Source organism: Jatropha curcas, chromosome 7 (assembly GCF_041381405.1).
Source record: "Jatropha curcas cultivar XTBG-Jc1 chromosome 7, XTBG_Jcur_1.0, whole genome shotgun sequence".
NCBI classification, from domain to species: domain Eukaryota; kingdom Viridiplantae; phylum Streptophyta; class Magnoliopsida; order Malpighiales; family Euphorbiaceae; genus Jatropha; species Jatropha curcas.
This window is the reverse complement of record NC_143157.1, coordinates 25,948,811-25,969,595: the sequence shown is the minus strand read 5'-3', so window position 1 is coordinate 25,969,595 and position 20,785 is coordinate 25,948,811. Positions and strand designations below refer to the sequence as shown.

The 20,785-nt window shown below is 34.6% G+C and overlaps 4 protein-coding genes across 14 annotated transcripts; 3 read left to right on the top strand and 1 right to left on the bottom strand.

Annotated features, from left to right (window-relative positions):
• Window positions 1-327: 327 nt before the first annotated feature.
• LOC105633182 (Homeodomain-like superfamily protein) lies at window positions 328-6,055 on the top strand. 3 transcript variants are annotated; one of them, XM_012215761.4, is made up of 6 exons: window positions 328-768; window positions 4,388-4,464; window positions 4,559-4,613; window positions 4,899-4,986; window positions 5,072-5,141; window positions 5,415-6,055. In XM_012215761.4, exons 1-6 carry the CDS (start codon window positions 402-404, stop codon window positions 5,877-5,879), a joined length of 1,122 nt encoding a protein of 373 aa, XP_012071151.1. In that variant the 5' UTR covers window positions 328-401; the 3' UTR covers window positions 5,880-6,055. The 3 variants fall into 3 exon arrangements, with proteins under 3 accessions (XP_012071151.1, XP_012071150.1, XP_012071152.1); XM_012215760.4 differs by having other exon boundaries at window positions 331-768; window positions 4,896-4,986; XM_012215762.4 differs by having other exon boundaries at window positions 336-768; window positions 4,911-4,986.
• Window positions 6,056-6,481: 426 nt separating this feature from the next.
• LOC105633181 (Calcium-binding EF-hand family protein) lies at window positions 6,482-8,985 on the top strand. 6 transcript variants are annotated; one of them, XM_089723764.1, is made up of 6 exons: window positions 6,500-6,630; window positions 7,162-7,230; window positions 7,857-8,045; window positions 8,127-8,329; window positions 8,420-8,594; window positions 8,692-8,985. In XM_089723764.1, exons 2-6 carry the CDS (start codon window positions 7,215-7,217, stop codon window positions 8,802-8,804), a joined length of 696 nt encoding a protein of 231 aa, XP_089579890.1. In that variant the 5' UTR covers window positions 6,500-6,630; window positions 7,162-7,214; the 3' UTR covers window positions 8,805-8,985. The 6 variants fall into 6 exon arrangements, with proteins under 6 accessions (XP_012071148.1, XP_089579890.1, XP_020534443.1 ...); XM_020678784.3 differs by having other exon boundaries at window positions 7,806-8,045; XM_089723765.1 differs by lacking the exon at window positions 6,500-6,630 and adding an exon at window positions 7,565-7,741 and having other exon boundaries at window positions 6,917-7,230; window positions 7,835-8,045.
• Window positions 8,986-9,228: 243 nt separating this feature from the next.
• Window positions 9,229-12,152, bottom strand: AP4.3A (protein kinase family protein). The gene has a single exon (XM_012215756.4). The coding sequence runs from the start codon at window positions 11,919-11,921 to the stop codon at window positions 9,429-9,431; it is 2,493 nt and encodes an 830-aa protein (XP_012071146.1). The 5' UTR covers window positions 11,922-12,152; the 3' UTR covers window positions 9,229-9,428.
• Window positions 12,153-18,538: 6,386 nt separating this feature from the next.
• On the top strand, window positions 18,539-20,769 carry LOC119369834 (uncharacterized). Of its 4 annotated transcripts, none has more exons than XM_037636706.2 (3): window positions 18,539-19,336; window positions 19,418-20,499; window positions 20,580-20,769. In XM_037636706.2, exons 1-3 carry the CDS (start codon window positions 18,550-18,552, stop codon window positions 20,637-20,639), a joined length of 1,929 nt encoding a protein of 642 aa, XP_037492634.2. In that variant the 5' UTR covers window positions 18,539-18,549; the 3' UTR covers window positions 20,640-20,769. The 4 variants fall into 4 exon arrangements, with proteins under 4 accessions (XP_037492634.2, XP_089579817.1, XP_089579816.1 ...); XM_089723691.1 differs by having other exon boundaries at window positions 19,418-20,503; XM_089723690.1 differs by having other exon boundaries at window positions 18,539-20,499.
• Window positions 20,770-20,785: the final 16 nt, after the last annotated feature.

Below are 20,785 nucleotides of genomic sequence, written 5' to 3'. Positions count from 1 at the left end.
TTAATCACTGTTACTGCGGGCGCTTTATCTAAATATCACTTCTAGCCAAAGGTGCCAACTACACAAAGTATTAAACCAGTAAATATAGGGTTTAATGCAGTACATACATGTCACCTTCGTTTCATCCTTTTATTTTCCTGGTAACCAAACATCCCATAAGCAAATACACGACACCACCATGTGCCAACCGGAGTCCACGTTCTTTCCTGCCATTTTCCTACATAGATACAGTACAAAATACCCTCTGCACAATACATCTATACATGTAGAGTCAAAAAAAAAGAAAAAAGAAAAAGAAAATTACAGAGAAAGAGAAAGAAAATAAAAGAAAAAGAAAAGAAAGCCATAGACAAAATAACACATCATGCAAATAAAAAACCCATCGCTGTCTTAACCTCTGCATGTCTTATAACTCTCTTTCTCTCTCTTACACAGCACAGAAAATTAAACCCATTTTACTCGTATATATCTCTGCTTCTCTGTCTTTATCGGGGCTCCGTGCCCCGACCCTGGAACCTCAATCGGATCTTTCCTACATTTTCCGCCGGAAAATTTTATTATATCAAGGAAAAATGTACTCGGCGATACACTCGTTGCCGTTGGATGGGAGTGTAGGACATGGAGATTTTCAAGGCTCGCTGGACGGAACCAACTTGCCTGGGGATGCGTGCTTGGTTCTTACTACGGATCCGAAGCCCCGTCTCCGGTGGACAGCCGAGCTCCACGAGAGATTCGTCGATGCTGTCACCCAACTCGGTGGACCTGATAGTGCGTATATGCTCTCCATTTTCAGTTGCTTATATATATGTATATATTGATTTTTGGTTTTTGAGCTTCGCTTTCTTTGTCTAAGATTTATTTATTATAGAATGTGGTTTTTTTTGACTTGACAGTGCTTATTTTCACTTCTTTTCTACTAGTTTGGTTTGTGTTAGCTATCCGTTATTGTTCGTTATTGTTTTGAATTCAGTTTGATGCTTCGTATTTATGCTGATGCTTATTGGTGGAGCTTTAAATGTATGTTTCTGGGTTTATGTAATGAGTGGGAAATTCTTCTTCCTTTTATATTTTTATTTTATTTTTATAAATTCAAGTTTTTGATTGCTTAAATTTAGTTCAGTGGATTCTGTAATTGATAAAAGATGTTTTTTTTTTCCCTTTTAATTTGTTACGATCATATTTTTATGGGGTGATTAATGTAATTGATGTGGTGATTTTGAGTATGGCTAACTACTAGTCATTGATGATGATTTTGAGTGATGAAAGGGGAGATTTTTTTTCCCCCTCAATAATTAGAGGATTTTTCCCTTTTTTTTTTAATTTTTTTGGGTTAGTTGTTGCTATCAGATATTATCATACATTTATTATGGATGAATTGGCAGTTTTCACTTGTGTCGTTGTTTTTCATACTGTTGTAATGGGTCCTCTTTCCTCTCTCTTTTTCTTGAGTTAGTGGAGCTGACCCATGGGTTATATTTTCTTAATATGATGCTCTTTTTTAAAATGGATATGATATTGACAATGCAAGCAGTCTTATCTTCAGTGTTTCAGTTATTTTAATTGACTCATCAATGTTCCTTGCTTTTGTAATTATTGTTTTTTCTAATTCTTTAATCTGTTGATTTTAGTGCTGTTGTTATGTGCTTCCCGAGTGTTTCCGAAATCGTTTTATTGCTGGAAGATACAACTAAAAGGACAAATTAAGGCAACATACAAATTTGTCTTTGCTTGGGAAAGGATATTATCTGTTATTTGCATAGAATCTATAAAGATTTATGATGAAGCTATTGACTGGATATTACATTGAAAAGTAAATGACAAGCTTTTGCTCTGTATTTTTTGACTCTCTGCAAATGAGCAAAAGAACCTATAATATAAGCTTATTATCTTTTTGCCTGTTCTCAAAATTCGAATCGATATATTTCCTGCTGATACAAATTTTAATATTATATTCAAAGAAAATAATATGAGTAATAATGATGCTCAGCGTAGTTAAGTGGAACTATGCAATCATTAGTACCAAAGATTTTTAAGCTGGGAATTTAGTATTAAGTCCAAAGTGTTCAAAAGCTTGGGCATTTGGAATTATTCTCATACTTTGCTTCTTGTTTTTGATGAATATATTGGATAATCTTTTAAATCAATGAACAGGAATATTGATCATTTTCATAAGAAATTAGGATAAAAAAGTATAATGAGAATATGAGTTGCCTATATTGTGTTTCCAGCAATTTTTAAGTCAACAACTAATTAAAAAAATGAGCAATTTCTTCTAGTTAGTGGGTGCTGGGCAGCAGTTTTAGCAGGCAAGTCAGAAGATCTCCAATTTGGTGGTTTGATTTGAAATGCATAATCTTGTTAATGGTGAAGCTAATTTACTCATTTTTGCAGTTGTTGATTTTAACTGTTTTCTTCCATCATTACAGAACAAAGAGTTCTAATCTGGTTGCTGTGAATTGAAACTGGAAATTACGCCTTTCCCATGATTATATGGTTTTCAGTAGATAGAGGACTAGAAGTGGAAAACATATATCAAGAGAAGTGTATGGGTACTCTGTGTAATCAATTTTTCTGCTTCTTTTCCCTAGAGCTCTGAGTGTTTTGGTCAACTTGGAAGTAGTTATTATCTTTTTAACTGAGGAATGAAGATTTTTAAATCCTGCTATATTCATTTTCAATTGGAATGTTTGATTACATATTTTCCCCCACCTTGTGCACTACTACACCATTGCACCCTAATTGTTTCCAGCACTTCTATTCCCAAAAGCCTGTCATTTCTTTTCTACCACCAAGTGACAACATTTTCATACCCATGCTGTTAGCAAATCGGAGCTGCCTTCAACACCCTGTCATGGCTGTTATTTTCGTCCTACTGTAATTACTACCTTCAGAATGGTTGGAGAAGTGCCAAACACAAAGAATAATACCCAAAGTTTTGAAATAAACCACTTTGAGAAAGGCTTATCAAGATCAACATTTTATCTTCGCATTCTATCCCAACCCCCATATATATCTTCTGATTTGTATCCCATTTCTTTGGCATAAATTTATCATAATTTCTTTTGTGACATGAACATCGAGATGTGACTTTCATCCACTTAGGTTATTCTGTTGGGAATGAAAAGCATAAATATGCGGAAATCCCCTTCTTCCAATGGTACTATAATTCCTATTCCTATCTCTTCATTCCCGGTTTCCTAATCACAATTTGGGGAGGGTGGGGAGTGAGAGTTTGGCTAGTGTCCAACCATAAATTGAAAGAAGGAATGATCACTACGCTGTCTGGGATATCCCACAGGGAGATTTTAGAAGTAGATTGCTGGTAGGATATGATAGATGTTTGCACGAACTACAGGTGACGGGCTGAGAGGTTTTCTTAAACATGTTTAGTGAAGCTCAAGTACATTTTGTTTGAGTGATTTTCATTAATCAGAAAGAAATTATTAATCATGCACCTATCCCTCATATTGTCAGCATATATCTATACACCATTACTTAACAGTTCCTTTTTCAGTGTTCGTCAAGTATCTAAGGCACCAGTGCACTCAAATTGCTGTTTTAGAGATTGCTGCTTTTTGGGTAAATTGTCATCGGCATGACGAGTGCTACGATTCTATGTGTTTGCTTTATTGCTGGACTGTTTTAGAATAAATCAGGTTTAGTGGTTTGCTCTGTTGTTATTTAAAAGCCCACTGTGTCAGATTGAAAAAGAAATAAGGATAGAAAATGGAGCATAGAAAATACCGATAGTGTGGTCGTGACATGCTTAGATCTGCAAAACATTTCCGACTAGGATTGTGGATGGTGACTTGAATATTCAAGCCTAGCATTGAAGAACAATATTGATACATGTGGTGTGGCTGTGTTGTAAAAATTGTTCTCATGGATGTTAAGTTTATGGTTTAGTATGGGCGCCAACGTTTAGCTTGAGGCTTAATTGCCAATTAAAATGTGAATGCTTGCATGATAATATGACCTCAAATTCAAGGGCTATATACGACGTCATAGTCAAAAGGCTAATCTGATGATAGTAGTGTTATGTTTGAATTTAATTAGCTACAACTTGGATTGGAGCCGGTAAAGATGATACTTGTAGTTGCTTTTTTTTATGGATTTCAGTTTTTTGAACTCCATACTTGTGATTGTTCTGCTACCAATGAAGTATTTTTATAGCTGGTTTCATTGGAAATATAACCATCAAATTACAGGCCTATAATATTCATTCCCAAGTTGTCCTGAAACCATATGGTTAGCTTGCATTCTGAAACCTAATTATGATTGATCAACATTTTTATGTCAAGTGAATTTGAATTTTTATTCTAGAACACACAATTCTTGATCGATTGCTTATGAAAGCTTTATGTTTTTTACTTGGCATATATTGCAGAAGCAACACCAAAAACGATTATGAGGACAATGGGAGTAAAGGGCCTCACTCTATATCACTTAAAATCTCACCTACAGGTTTGTTGATACAATTCTCTCACAAATGATTTTGATCTTCAAGGTGATACCTTCTTTTCTTTTCACAGCTGTTCCTTAATTTCTTGGCATGCAGAAATACAGGCTGGGAAGGCAATCCTGCAAAGAATCAAACGATAACTCTAAGGATGGTATGAACATAGGTCTTTTGGAATCCCTTAATGTTATCATTTCCCTTTTCTGCAATAGAAAGTTCTCCTGAAAGAGAAGAGGGGGGGTGGGTGGGGGGGCTTAACAAGAATTATTAAAATGATCCTGCAAGATCACAAATATTTGGGAGAGGGGATAGGTTGGTGTATGCTGCATGTTAGGGTAGGCAGAGTTAGAGAAATAGTGTCATTATCATTGCTGATAGATCTATTTGGTGAAAAAATGGCAATAAAAATTCTAATTCATCAAGTAATGATGTGTAGTAGTTGGGATTGCAGCATCTGTTGCAGAAAGTCAGGATACTGGTTCATCTACATCAACGTCATCAAGAATGATGGCACAGGATCTAAATGAGTATATCATCTTTTTCCCTTTTCGTGCTAAATTTGATCCCATCCTTATTTCCTTGTTGAATTACTTATTTTCATCTTCCAAACAGTGGTTACCAGGTTACTGAAGCTTTGCGAGTACAGATGGAAGTCCAACGAAGATTGCATGAGCAGCTTGAGGTTTGTTTTTACTTTTCACTCTTGCATCTGGTGTGGTCAAGAAAATGTGGTTTTGGACTTTTTTGGGTTAGCATGTAAAGGTTGAGCCATTGCAGCATGGGTTACTTAATAGCTGGCATTTATTTGATCACTAAGGTTATGTTGTTGATCGTTTATTATAAACTAAAACAAGTTCAATCTTACATTTTTTTTTTCAAAAAATTGTTTCCTTAGTACAAGTAATGTGCTGGCTTAGCAATGATTTTTAAAATCTGATGATTTTACCATAAGCAGGTGCAGCGTCGTCTCCAACTTCGAATTGAAGCACAGGGTAAATACCTACAATCAATCCTTGAAAAAGCTTGTAAAGCACTGAATGATCAGGTGCTGAACGATCAGGCTGCTGCCTCTGCTGGGCTTGAAGCTGCTAGGGAAGAGCTGTCTGAACTGGCAATAAAAGTTTCCAATGAATGCCAAGGAATGCTCCCAGTCGATAATATAAAAATGCCTTCATTACCTGAACTTGCTGCAGCTCTAGAGAACAAAAATACTACAAATTTGCCAGGTCGGATTGGTGAATGCTCCATAGAAAGCTGCTTGACTTCAACGGGGAGCCCAGTTTCTCCAATGGGTGTGGGTTCACAGGCTGCTGTGACCATGAAGAAAAGACCAAGGCCTGCATTTGGTAATGGAGACACGTTGCCCTTAGAGGGAAGCTTGCGGCAAGAAGTAGAATGGGTGATGAGTAATATTGGATGAGTGGCAAAGACATTTATTTCCATCCTAGAAACAGAAACTCATTTGTTTCTCTTTTGGGGTTATTTTTCCTTGTTTAGTAGGTCTAAGAGTCATGCTGACCTTAATCAAGTGTATCATTGGTGGTCTGTATAGTCTTGGATCTTTTGAGTTAAGAAGATATCTCTTATAATTTGCAAGTCTCTCCCTTTCTAAAGAACATTAACTTTTTAAGTTGGGGATAGCGGTTTGGAAAATGGATGAAAGAGACGAGTGTGCATAGCTGAGAGCACATAGAAAGTTGAACAGAGAAGAAAGGGAGATAATGGAAGGGAATTCCCTTATTTTGCACAAACAGGGGTAATGAACATATAAGGGCATCTAGTACATGAAGCATCCTTTATGTGGATTTTCACGCAGAGAGACTGTTTCTATAGCTTGAATCCATTACATTCAGGATAAACTAACAGCAAGTCGTAAAAAATCTATTCGCAATATGCATGTAAATGAACAACTGCTTGTTATTAAATGGATTTTTCATGTGTGTTTTTAATGGATATACAGTCAGGGAAACGTTTTTGTCCAGTAAGAAATTTTCTACTCGAGAGAAACTTTTCCCTCTGATAGAAAAAAAACTATTTCATCCTACAGAAATTTTTTCGTTCATAGAAATAGAGAGTTTCCAGAAACTTTTCCCTCTGAAGTCAATGTTCTTCAATCAATTCCACTTTTTTTCACTTTATTTGGCTCAGTCCATTTGGATACGAAATCTGAGGTAAACTTCTAGGTTATTTTGAACTTTATCAATCTCTGTAAATTCATAATTTGAACTGTATTTACATATTTTAAAAAAAATAAAAACACAAGAATTCAAACACAAGCGGGATTGTTTGTTTTATTTCGCTTGCTGGAAGAAACAATCAGGAATTTTTAGGATTAGGAATTAGGATAGCTTTCTTTTGTTCAACTCTGTGGAATTTGATTCCAATTTTCTCCATTTATCAAGAAACAAGACAGCTTCAATTCTTTTTGGCATTTGGTATCTAAAGTCTAACAAAAGCAAAAGTTTTATTCTTTCTTGCATTTATGATAGTAATAATAATTTAATTATAATTTTGATAATGGGGAGAGAGAGATTGAGTAGTTAATAGTTCACTTCTGCTTTCAAAAGCCATAATGGCATCTCCACTTTAAAGAACCCCAATTTGCTTATCGCATTGACCCTTATTTCCCTCTCTTTGCTGTGTGGGCATTTAATTGAAGTACATCTTTTTCCTATTTCCTATTTCCTATTTTATATTGCCAGCTGCTCTTATTTTCTTGGTATAGAGAACTGCTTCCTCCCTCTCACCAACAGCTATGAAAGTTTCACTGGGTATGTCTTTCTTTTTTCCCTTTTCTTATTAGCTTGTAGAATTAAACAGCTTCTGTAGAAACCCAATATAAGGGAGATCAAAACACCCAAAAATTTAAAAAAGAATGTGAGCAAAGCAGAAAAGCTTCTGGGTTTGTTGAAGTTAACCATGAAGATTCAATTTTTGCTGTTTAACTTGTATTTAAGTTCACCTAGATTGACAATCTATATAAATTAACATTCCTGAGGTACTTTATCAATTCTCATGATTCTAGCTAGCTACTGTTTTGTTTCCCCTTTTAATTGCTTCCTATCTATAAGTTACTAACCTATGCTCATTAATCTTTGGAATAAGGTGAAATAACTTGAATGGTATTTCTCATACGTTACTACTGAAGAAAATTATTTTTGAATGAAGACTTGGTTGAGTTGAGTTGGCTGTTCTTTTGCTGTGGCGTGCTTCTGAATGCGAGTTATCAGAAGCATTTATTGAACTGGGGCTTTTTTTTTTACCATTTACCATTTCATAGAAGTACGTAAATATATACACATTTTCTCTCCTTTACTAAGCCTACATTTGATTCATCCTTCTTAAGGCACATCTTATTCTTGCCCTGCTTTGAAGTCACTGTGTTCCAAAATAGCAGAGATGTTTTGTCATTGTGGTTCACAAAACAAATATAAGAGATTGGATGCCAAGCTTGAGAAGAAGATGATTGAAGTAAAGAGAAGTTCAACGGGGCATACGAATTTTAAATCTATTGACAGTATAATCTTGAGGTTTCCTCAGTTCAAAGACGGACTGAAAAACATCAGGGGTGTATTTGAACTGTATGGTGAGTTTCAACTAGGTTTCTTTCCGTGACTTGGATATTTTGGTGCACTATAGCTCTATTTACTTTCTGTAAATCTAACAGATGAAGATGCAAATGGGATTATTGATCGTGGAGAACTCAAAAGATGCTTACAGAAACTGCAACTCAATCTAAAAGAGCAGGAGATTGAGGATCTGTTTCACTCATGTGACATTGATGGGAGCCAAGGGATACAATTCAATGAGTTTATTGTTCTTTTGTGTCTCATCTATCTCCTAGTGGAACCTTCCTCCTCTCCTCATAGTGTAACTTATCTAATTTTTTAGTGTCAAAGATTTTTTAAATTGACTGCATTGCTGTTCAGTATATTCAATGGCCAATGGGTTGTCTTTCAGACATCGAAGGTGGGTTCACGGGAGCTTGAGGCCACTTTTGATACCATTGTGGAAGCATTCTTATTTTTAGATAAGAATGGTGATGGAAAGCTGAACAAGAAAGATGTGCTCAAGGCATTGAATGAGGCTTCTCCTTGGGAGAAATCGCCTGCACGCGTCACCAAGTCACGATTCAGTATCCATCTCCTTTACATGCTATATTTCTGTTTCTGATTTGTACTGCTATTTAGTTATTTTAACCATCTTCTGGCGATTCCTCTAATTAAATGCAGGAGAAATGGACTGGGACAGGAACGGAAAGGTCAGCTTCAGAGAGTTCCTCTTTGCTTTAATAAACTGGGTTGGGATTGATGCTGATGAAGAAATCCCAGTGATGGGAAGCTAAACCAAGTGCAAGACAATTTCAAAGAAAAAAAAAATGCGCTGGATAATAGTTCAACATGAGGTCAGGATCAAAGCATCTATGTAAATGCCCAAAAAACTCAAGTCTACTATTTAGTATTGTTTCTACTTTGTCCTGTTCATGTATCATATTATTTCCTTTCAAATGATAAAAGTTTCAGTCATCCTATGAATCATCTTACTAGTTTATAAGATTATTTCACTTCCTTATGAGAGTAGTGCTCAGGCAGGATTTTCTCTAATCTTCTTAGTTTGTTTAATCTACTTCATCGACTGTCTAAATAAGGTTCGGATAATTGTGCATGGAAGTGAGTGTTGCCGACAAGTATAACAAAGGTTTCTTGATGTTTTCATGAAAGAAGCTTACAACCTTCTTCTGAAGGATAAGGTTCTCTGATAGTAGATGATTATATATGTACAAATGGATATATATATTATAAAATGAAGTGCTACATGAGTGACTTATCGGGAAACATGAAAATCTATTGTAATTAGAAGTTTCTACATTGAGTAGCATAGGAGTTTACAAAAACAAAAAGAACAAAAGAACTCTTTAACTGCCTCAAAGACCTAGTAGTCTTTATCTGATCTGCTGCTGTGGCGTTACTCACTGTATTCCCAGAGCTTGAATTCTCCTGATCAATGACAAGGAACAGGCATTCTTTTGGTTCCATTCCTTTTTGCTTTCATTCTTTTGCTCTGCCCCTACTAGGAATTGCTCATTTCCATCAAGTATACGTACAATCTGCCTCATGCTTGGCCTTGATTCTGGGTTGGACCTAGTGCATGCAATTCCCATTTTGAGAAGTCTTATCAGTTCCTTATGGTCATACTCACAGTTCAACCTTATATCAACTAGTTCCTCCAGTGGTCTTTCTTGTGCCTCAAATTTATGAACCCTATTAACCAGTAGTACCTCAGGTCGCCGAAAGTCCACTGCCATCTGTCCAGTGACCACCTCAAGCACTACCACACCAAAGCTATAAACATCAGCCATTGGTGTTGCTTCACCAGATTCTATGTATTCCGGTGACATGTAACCAAAAATTCCACGAACTGATTTATTTCCCTTGCTGGCGGCTTTATGTGCATGATCATTTCTTGACAAGAATTCTGCAAGGGCAAAGTTACCAAGTCGAGGGTTCATGTCTGGATCAAGAGAGACGGAAGAAGTGGTAATATTTCTGTGGATAACTTGTTCATCCCATTCTTCATGAAGATAAAGAATGGCAGATGCAAGTGACTTGGCGATATTATATCTGTGCCTCCATTTCAGGATAGAATGGCCAATTCTGTTATCATGATGGAAAAGGAGGTGACTTAGGAGGCGGTTTGCTGAATAATCATAGACAACAAGCATCTCTCCTTGCTCAGTGCACCATCCACGGAGCTGTATTAGGTTTCTATGGCGAAGTTTGGCTAAACTCTGCAGTTCAGAAGCAAATCTTGTTCTAATTGCAGGGCATTTTGTCATGCCAAGCCTCTTTATTATGACTTGGTGGCCATCTTCAAGGATACCATGGTAAGCAGTTCCAAAGTCCACCTCTGCTACCCTGTGTGAATCTGAGAAATTTTTTGTTGCGGAAATGATTTCCTTGTAGGATATTTCCCTGGGAGTTTCCACCACAAAGCAACTAGTTCGTAGATGACTCCTATTGTTAGAAGAACTTAAACCATTGTTTCCAAATTCTGCAGTTGCATATATAGTTTCTCCAATGGCTGTGACAAAGGTTGATGAAGTGGATGTGACTGTAATGTTAGATCTAGGTGTAGAGGTAGTGGACCTGGTGTAACTGTTGCTTGTGCTAGTATTAGATGAAGAAGATAAAGATATGTATTGAGGATGAGACTGAAATGATGGCAGAGGCGGTAACTTGCCAGAAATATTACCGGAAAGTGTTTCCACAATCCATTTCATATTAGGCCTAAGTTGTGGGTTATGCAATGTGCAAAGAAGCCCCAAATGAATCAGTTGTTCCATATCAGAAAGCACATAGGACCCATCTGCAAGCCTCTTGTCTCCTGCTTGTAAAATTTCCCTCTCATCTGATAACCTCCTGATCCAGTCAAGCAAAATTATTTGCTCATCTGGGTATGTGAGATCCACTGCTCGTCTTCCGGACACAACCTCTAACAGAACAATACCGAAACTGAAAACATCCGACTTTGCAGTAGCAACACTTCGCTTCTGGAAACTTTCAGGTGGCAAATAACCAATGGTGCCACCAATTCTGGTTGTATCTGCCAAGCGAAACTGGTGGTTTCTCATTGAAGGAATTCTGGTTTTGTGCTCAAGTTCATGTTCAAGCCACCTTGCCAAGCCAAAGTCACCGAGCCTGGCATTATAATGTGAGTCCAGCATTACATTACTTGCTTTTACATCTCTATGAATTATTTGTGTCTCCAATTGTTCATGTAGATAATGCAGTGCAGCTGCTAACCCACTAATTATTTTCTTTCTCCTTTCCCAATTAAGAGGTGCTGCTGCTGTCAAATTTTCTGGATTTCTAAAAAGCACCCTGTCAAGGCTGCGATTTGGCATGTAATCATAAACCAGAAGCAACTGATCTTCATTAATACACCATCCTCTTAACCGAACAAGATTCCTGTGTCGTAGGTGAGCCACTGCAACCAATTCAGCTGCAAAAGTCTTTTCAAATTGTTCACCTTTCTCTGCCAAGCATTTCACAGCAACAACAGTACCATCACTAGGTAAAACTGCTCTATACACTTTACCAAAACCTCCACTACCAAGAATTTCATCTTCACTAAATCCATTAGAACCTATATAAAGCTCTGCATAACTGAAAATTCTTGGATTATCACCACCAACCTTCTCAGTCATCTGAACCCCTTCCAGGTCTTGAAATGAACCAGACTGCTGTTTTCTTGGTCTTTCATGCCGATAACAACCAACCCACTTCGAGTCATATAACCTGCGAAATGAATTTCCAAGAAAAGCCAGTACTTGACTACCGCAGCCATGGCTGTGGTGTTTTTTCAGTATCTTTTTGCTTGGTGGGGTGATTTTGGGGTAGTGATATGGAGCAATATCATCTAAATCAGCAGGCAAGATTATGCAAAGGCGGTTCAGCTTCATGGTGATGGTGGTGCCTGGAAATGGTTTGGTTAACCACTAGCAAGGCATTGATTGAAGGTGGCAAAAGAAGGTTGGAAAGTTCTTTATTGAAGGTGTATTTATGTGAACGCTTGGTGCCTTTTTATTCAACTTTGTTAGGTTGCATGGTTGAATTGTATTCCATCAACCGCCCAACAAGGAGCCTACCCAGCATTTCATACATCATCAAAGAAGATTCTGAACTGTAATTAAATCCTAGTTCTTCTGAATTTGTTTATATACTATTTTACTTGCCATATTTTAGGATTAACCATATATAATAGTAATTATTTTGCATTTGGTTCCCATCTATGAAAGGCAAGTTTAATATTTTTGTCAGTATGTGAACAGTCTATGTCCTCTTTTTTTTTTTTTTTTTTGAAAAGTCTATATGAAAAAAAGAAAAGATAGAAATCATAGACCGCAATTGGTGTATATATTGGCTGTATTCGACGATAGTATTTTAAATAATTTTTAAATTTTTTTATAGCATTCGGTAAGATAGCATTTTAAATAATAAAAAGTTAAACGGTTAACGCTACTAAAACAGTTAATAATTAATTTTGTTGAACAGACTCTTTTATCTTTTTTTTTTCACAAGCCCAAGTGGAATCCTTTTTTTATAGTTTTGAATTTTAGGTGAATATTCCTCCGCCTCATTTTATGTATCATTTTAATTTTTTTTATCTCCCTTCATGTGTTACCTGGTTTTATGGAACTCCAATGAAACTTTCGTTTCTATATTATTTCTATTAAATGGATAGTTTTAAAGCATGAAATTTATCACAATTTATGAAATTAAAAATGTGAGTTTATTTTAAGTTCAAAAAAAGAATGTGAGTTTTTTTTTTTATTTCATGATTTTTTCGTATAAAATTTTAACAATACTCAAAATAAAAAGATTTTGAAAAATCCATGTAAGTATTTTATTTTTATGTGGATCGTCAAATTCATTTATGTTCTAGATGTATTGAACAGTTTAAAAATATATATCATAAAATATATTGAACAGACAAAGCCTCGAAGGAATAGAATTTTTCTGGTTCTTATTCCATGGATGGTTTCACACGAGGCGTTTGGTCACACACAAACTCCTTTGGAACGCGTAGAATAGAAATGTGATCTCGAAGACTTGAATATTTCCTGAGACGTCAAAACTCAAAAAAGCCACCCCTACTTGTGGACCGTCGTCGAGACTTATTTAGACAGGGTATCTAGTGATACCTACGAAACAAATTACCTTTGACCACATTTAGGAAAAAAAATTATAAAATAAAAATAATGTTTAAAAAAATTTTATTTTTATTAGTTTTGTCTATAAGTGAAATTATAGACCCAGCGTGCGCAAGTCTTGTTAGATTGAAAATTCTTTCATTTTTGAACACTTTGAAAATTGTCATTGCAATTTTATTAGTATATCTCAGGGAAACATCTAAACCCAGTAAAAAAATGTGTTAAATGTTAGTGATATTCAAATTTTATCCTTCTAAATTGGAATTACATGAATTTAAAATTCTAATTGAGGTGGGTTAGGTGGGTTTTTTCCAATTTAGTGTGGTTGGATGTGCAATAATTTGGATTAGGATAAAGATATTTATGCTAAATATTCAATTAGGGTTTTTGTGGTTGCTCTTTTCTCTCCATAAATATTTTTTCACATATCGAATATCTAATTTACAGAAATAATTTACTAAACTCAAATATAATTTACCCATCGAGCCGTACTTTATCTATACATGTATTGAATCTCTAAAATTGATTTAACAGAACCACTTTTCTTATTCACCACCTTAATAAGTGGTTTATGATTTGATAGGAAGCACCAAAGCATTTTCTGATTTTTTTTTTTTTTTTTTTTTTTTTTTTGAGAATAAGCATATTCTGATTTAAGGTTTGAATAAGAGCACCAAAAATACATTGGATAAAAGATTCTTCCAAACCTTTTCTTAAATCATATACATCTCAATCAAACATGTTCAGACATGTTTCTTGATATCTTCATAGTTAACAAAAAATTCATCATAATCTTAAACTATATTAGGTATAAATATTTTTAATTATATTACATTTCATTGAATGATTGAGATGAATCGAATTCGAAATGTACTTTCACTGCCACGAGTAAAGAGACTGCTGGATGTAATTTTCTAAGAGAGTTCATTTATTGAGAAACAAATGGCAGTCAGTTTAAAAGTGGGTGTTGTGGGCTGCCTACTACTGACTGGTGCTGTTTCTTTCATATTAATTGAAAGGGATTCCATTTATGGAGCTTAGAGGTCATGTTTTTGAACTTATGAGCTACAACTTTTAGTATGTTTACTGCATTGTCTCACTGTAGAGGAATTCAATTCCATGGGATTTCAGATTTTCAAATTTTTTCTTCTGAAAAAACAGCACCAAATGTTGAATTTTTGGATATCTAAGACATATTTGAATTTTTGGCCTTTCTTTTAAATATTTGGAGGAAATTATCATATATAAAATTTGAATTTGAAAATTATTTTAACCATCTTCAAGAGATGAGACGGAATGATATGAATTTTTTTTCTCTTAACTATTAACTAAACGTCTCAAATTTAAGCATTGGATATATAATCCTTTAAATACTCGGAAGGAAGCGTTTTACCATGTAAGTATGTCGAACGCGAATCTGAATTAATCGACTTAGTGAATTTCAGATACTGGATGATTAAAAAAAAAAAAAAAAAAAGAAGTGTATTTTTTAACCAATTTTATTTTTATTATAGGATTAAGCAATTAATAAATTGCAAATACTTGTTTAAGCTTCATTTAGAATTTGGATCTCCAATTAAAAATAGCTATTCCCACCAACCCTAAATTCCTAAAAATTCAACCAAAAAATATTAATAAATAAGAATTTTTAGTAGTTAAATAGATTTAATCAAGAAAAGAGAGGATGAAAGATGAGATAGTTTGATTCTTTTGCACTTGCAGTCTTGAACAGTTTCTCCAACAAGATCTCCAACTACTGCAATTTCACCTACCCAAAGTTAGTAGGATGTAGATGACATAATAGATCAGGAGAAAAATATTTTTAAATCAAGATTAATTAATTAATTAATTATAATTCCATATTTCCCACCTTACACATCCACTTTTGGTTTGGTACACAATAAGCAAATAGGAATGGACTGTATTGGATTTGGTGAGTTTAAGTTTCACCCAAAGTACCTTCCATAAAAATTTTTTATTTCTATTTTATCAAAATTCATTTTATGACGTGTGGGCTTTCGGACACCGGTGTTTAATATATATATAAGAAAATAAATTTTAATATATACTTTAAAGATAAATTTAGGGTTGAAAAATAAATTTTTACAGAAATCAATATTGAAGATGATGAGAAGGTTTGATAAAAAAATTAAAAAGAAAATCCAACATATTTTCAAATTTGAAATTAAGAATTTCATATCTTTAGAATATTATGTGCTTTTCAATATCTACATATTTGTCTCATACGGACATTGGCAAATTGAAATTTACAAATATGAAAACTGTCTAGCAATTTGAATTAGGTCTGGCAGAATTGATATATGTCCATAATCAAAGTGAAAGGGGGAAAAAAAAGTAATAAAAACAAAACTTTAGACCACAAATGACGGAACTTCTAATCTAGAACAGATGATGGAAGTTTGTCCCCGGTCTGAGATGTCTTCTTTTCTTTTCTTTTTTTTTTTTTTTTTTGAAAATATAATTCATTAGTAATAATATTAGGAATTACAAATATTCATAAGTGATTTGACCGACAAAATAATAACTCCTTTAGATCTTCTATACTTAGATTGTTTTTCCAAGAATTTGCAACATATAACGAATATATGAGTTTACGCCATTATGATTCAGTAGCATCAATGGAGGAACAAACCGCTCTACCAGACTCTATTGATCGAAAATTCCAAATATGAAGACAAAATAACAATAACAAAACAAAAAAAAGGATAAATTTATTGTAGAAAAAAATCGATCTGAATTTAATAGAGTGAATAAAAGATTAAAAGCGAAAAGAAATGAAAGCGAAACGAAAAAGATAATAGAATGTAAGAGATAGGGGCTGCCGTTGTTTAACAGTGACAGCCCGAAACAAAACAAGGGTTAAAAGATTAGAGAGAAAAGAAAGAGAAAGATAAAACATGTATCGTACGTTATTAGTACTCTTTGTACTCGGTGATAATAATAATAAAAAAAAAGAGGAATTGAAAAGAAACAACAAAGAAAAAAATTGCTTTTTTTTTTGGTTTTATGTAGAATATATCAATTGAAAATTGACATAGTTGTAATTGATCAATCTTAGTTAAGTCAATTAAATTTCGAATTTGTCAAAATTGTGATTTGGCCACCATGATAAAGACTTCTAATCCTAAATAACATTAGTTGGCTGCAACTAATGGCAAGAAAATTTCAGGATTTTTCTTTTTCTAAATGATTTCATTTTAATTTTCAAAAAACAAATGATTTCATTTTAATTTGTTTTGTTTGGATACAAGTGATTAATTTCTTTTCAGCTGAATCACATTCCAATACAACAAAAATCCACTCTTATATACAAGCCATAAACATCTAATATATGAATTTCTTATAGTAATAAATTTAATTTATTATTCTCTCTGTCTATTTTTACTCTCGTAATTATTTGTCACTTTATGCAATTTTACTTATTCACTCAATTGTAATTATTTTTTAATTAAAATTGTCTAACTTTTACTGATGATTAATTATTTGTCGCTTTACGTAATTTATTATTCTTTTTCTATTTTTACTTTTGTAATTATCTAATTAATCATAAATAATAAATTACAAGTTTGCATCTAAGATTAGCCTAATTTTCACTAAATTGTTATTAACCTTCAATTGTTAATTATTTCATTTGATTAGTATAAAAGAAGTATGTTTTTTACGTTTTGTTTAATTTCGATATATGTAAAAGCTGAAATTAAAAATCGTGCCATATAGTATTAATAGGCAGTTTGTCACACCCGACTCTAATCACCAGAAGAATTGTTTGCTTTGGATCAAGCCAAATCGCCCATATAAGATGGCAAGACCCGCACGAGATCACCCATCCTGAGATTTCTATTAAGCGAGCATACTTAACCCTGGAGTTCTTCCAACTCTCCAGCCACTCCACCAAAAGATGCCTCTAATGATTAGTTTCCCTCTTTTCGATATATGATTCGATTCATTCCTGTGTCCCGCATTTCATTACCCTAACTAGTCTGCCATCCTAGAAGCTAACAGGAGCTTTGCTCTATTCGCCCTCTTAGGATCGCTTTTGCCGAGTCGGGATGTCACAGGCCCACCAGCTTCCGCGTGGTTCGTCCTTGAACCATACATCTACTGGAGGGGGTCCGGCTCTGATACCAACTGTCACGCCCGACTCTAAACACCAGAGAAATTGTCCGCTTTGGATTAAGCCAAATCGCCCATACAAGATGGCAAGACCCGCACGGTTTTGTCCCGCGGGTGAAATGAAAAACTTCCCAGGAGGCCACCCATTCTGAGATTTCTGTTAAGCGAGAACACTTAACCCTGGAGTTCTTCCAACTCTCCAGTCACTCTACCAAAAAGCGCCTCTAATGATTAGTTTCCCCATTTTCGATATATGATTCGATTCATTCTTGTGTCCCGCATTCCACTACCCTAGCTAGCCTGCCATCCTAGAAGCTAGCTAGGAGTTTTGCTCTACCCGCTCTCTTAGAATTGCTTTTGCCGAGTCGGGATGTCACACAGTTGGACCTGTCAAAATGAATAGCATATACCAACGAACTTTATTTGTAAAATTAAAAATTTTAAATTTTAAAATTACTACTATTAAAAGAGTTTTATCTAAATATCACGTTGATAAGGCGTAGTGCAAGAAAAAAAAATGTATGATATTAATATAGCATCACACGAGGGGAAACAAAGCTTGTCCTTGGTTATATGGAAATTAGATTGCAATATATGGGCCTAATAGGCCCATTTCCAATAAGAAACTAGAAAATCAGCCCATATCTAAGTGGATTTCCCTGACAAAATGAGTCCATCTTATTTTGGACAACTTATTACCCTGTCTCTACAGATCGTTGCAAGAAACAAATTGATTGGATTCTTATTTTTTTACACTAAATCAAAGGTTAACTGCTAAAAAACTAACCTGTATTACAATCTTAAAAAAAAAAAAAAATCCAGAATTTTAGTTTAATGATATTAAAACCATCTTAAAAGATATCATGTTCTAACCGAATGTGAAATAAATTAATAATATATATATTAAATTAATTTTAAATTAAGTTAGAAGCTTTGCCCAATTATTCTATTTTAGTTAATTCTTTTAATTTTATTAATTTATACTTTAAAAAATTTAACATTAGTCTAAATTTCAATAATCAATTCAATTGGAAGACCCAATTGAACAAAATATATTGCGCCTGTATATTCTTTTTGTTTTGAAATATATTGTTCTTAGGAAAGAAATTCAGAAAGAAACATTACTACATGATCTATACAATTTTATGTTCCTTTCCAAGAATTGAGGTGTGTTTGTCCACGTAATCCGAGCCTCAACGTTCGCCCAATTTATAACCGCCCAAAAACTAGGGGTCGCAGTGCCATGACAGATAATGAGAAAATGTTGTTTCCTTTAGATTTTCTCTGCAACCAAACAGAGGGAGTAGTTCATTTGTTCAATCCATATAATAGCCCAACCCAAAAAACAAAAAATTTTCCAAGAAAAAAAAGAATGCCTTGCCATGCTATACGTAAATGGACATTTATTGGGTTAGTGGGTGCATTTCTTGATCTTTCAATCACCTTTCTTCTTCTATGTTCATCTTCTCTTGCTTATTTTGCTTCGAAATTTCTAGGTTTGTTTGGATTGAACTTACCATGTTCTTGCAACGGATTCTTTGGAATTCCTAATAATACTAAAAATAATACCTGTTTTCAAAGAGAATTATTAGTTGATTTCCCTGCTAAGAAAATTTCTTCTGTTCAATCCTCTGTAAAAACCAAATTCCCTTTTGATTGTCCCAATTCCAACTTGGAAATCGAAAGGGATAATGATACAAATGAAGGTGTTGGATCAGAAGGCGAGGCCTCATGTATCTCTTCATCAGAAAGAAGATCAAAAAACATTAATAAAGATGGAGATTTGGCTAAAGTGAAAGGACAAGGTTTTGTGATGGGAGCAATGAACTTTCCTGATATAAAAGATGGGAGATTTGAATTCAAAGGAAAATGGGTTACACGCCATAAATCAAGAAATGGCCTTAGACGCCGAAGAAAAGGCGGTACGGTTATTGATCATCGTGGGAAGTTATCTTGGGTCCCTTCTGATAAATCTTTCTGGTCTGATAATGCAGAAATAAGATCAGCTCCTGGTAGCATTAATTTCGAAGGTGATATTTATTTTTTTATTTCATTTCATTTGTGTTTCTCACTATTTTTCTACAATACTAATATGGGTATGAAATTTTTAGATAGGAAAGAAGCTTTAGTGGATATTGGTTCGAAAAGAAAATTTTCGCACGGTTTTGAATGGAATGAATCTGTAAATGAGAACGAGCGTGGAGATGAAAATGCATCACTTGTTGATGATTTCAATTCATATGGAGATCAAGATTTAGACGGCAATGCGAAAAACACAATAAGACTATTAGAACAAGCACTAGAAGAAGAACATGCTGCGAGAGCCGTTCTTTATATTGAGTTAGAGAAGGAAAGAAGCGCGGCTGCTTCTGCTGCAGATGAGGCTATGGCTATGATATTGCGTTTGCAAAAGGAAAAGGCTGTTATAGAAATGGAAGCAAGGCAATGTCAAAGAATACTAGAAGAGAAATATGAATACGACGCTGAAGAAATGAACATTCTGAAAGAAATTTTGGTAAGGCGAGAAAGGGAAAAGTATTTTTTAGAAAAGGAAGTTGAAGCTTACAGGCAAATGATTTCAGGGAATGAACAGTTTGAAGCTGATATGTATTGCATGATAGATGACAATTCTGTTATGCTAAAGCAAAATAGTGCATACATTGATCAAGAAGATAAGGTAGAGAAACCCAACTCGAAAGAATCCTTACCAAACACAAAACTTAGCGAAGGAGATAATAAAGATCCTCCACATAATTTACAACAGAATAATAAAGAAAGCGAATGTGAAGTTCACGATGTTCATGTGATTGATGATCAATTTTCTGTGTATAAAAAAGTCATGGGAGACAAAAGTAATACAAAAACATCATCAAACAATCCGAGCATTCCTACCGGATTACCCCCGATTGGTAATTTGAAGAGCAGGCGAAGTTCTGATATGAGGAGAAAATCAATGTCTGCATTTGATGCTGAGAGGTTCAAGATTGACAATGAGATTACTTGGCTTAGAGAGAAACTAAAATCTGTGCAAGAAGGAAGAGAGAAGCTAAAGTTGACAAAAGGGAACAAAGAAAGAGAGAAACTTGAGCTACAGATATTGGAGGATATAACTAGTCAGCTACAAGAGATTCGACAATTAACAGAGCCTGGAAAAGCTGCACGAAGAGCTTCATTGCCACCTCTAACATCTAATGTATGTATGTATATGTTATTCTCATTTTCTAATAGTTGGTATTTGTATTTGATGATCCATAATGGAGTCTGCAATTTCAGGTTATGTCGAAGAAAAGGCGATGGCGGAGCGGTCCTATGCTATTAGATGGAAGCACTTGAATGGAATGGTTGTGCATATATGAACCCTGAAGCCTGAAGCTGATCTTGTTAGTATGTCATGCAATTCTTTAGAGAATTGAGTTGATTGTATTGACTTTATGGATAAAACTTGCCTAACCAGATCTATGAACAGGCTCGTGTGCTAC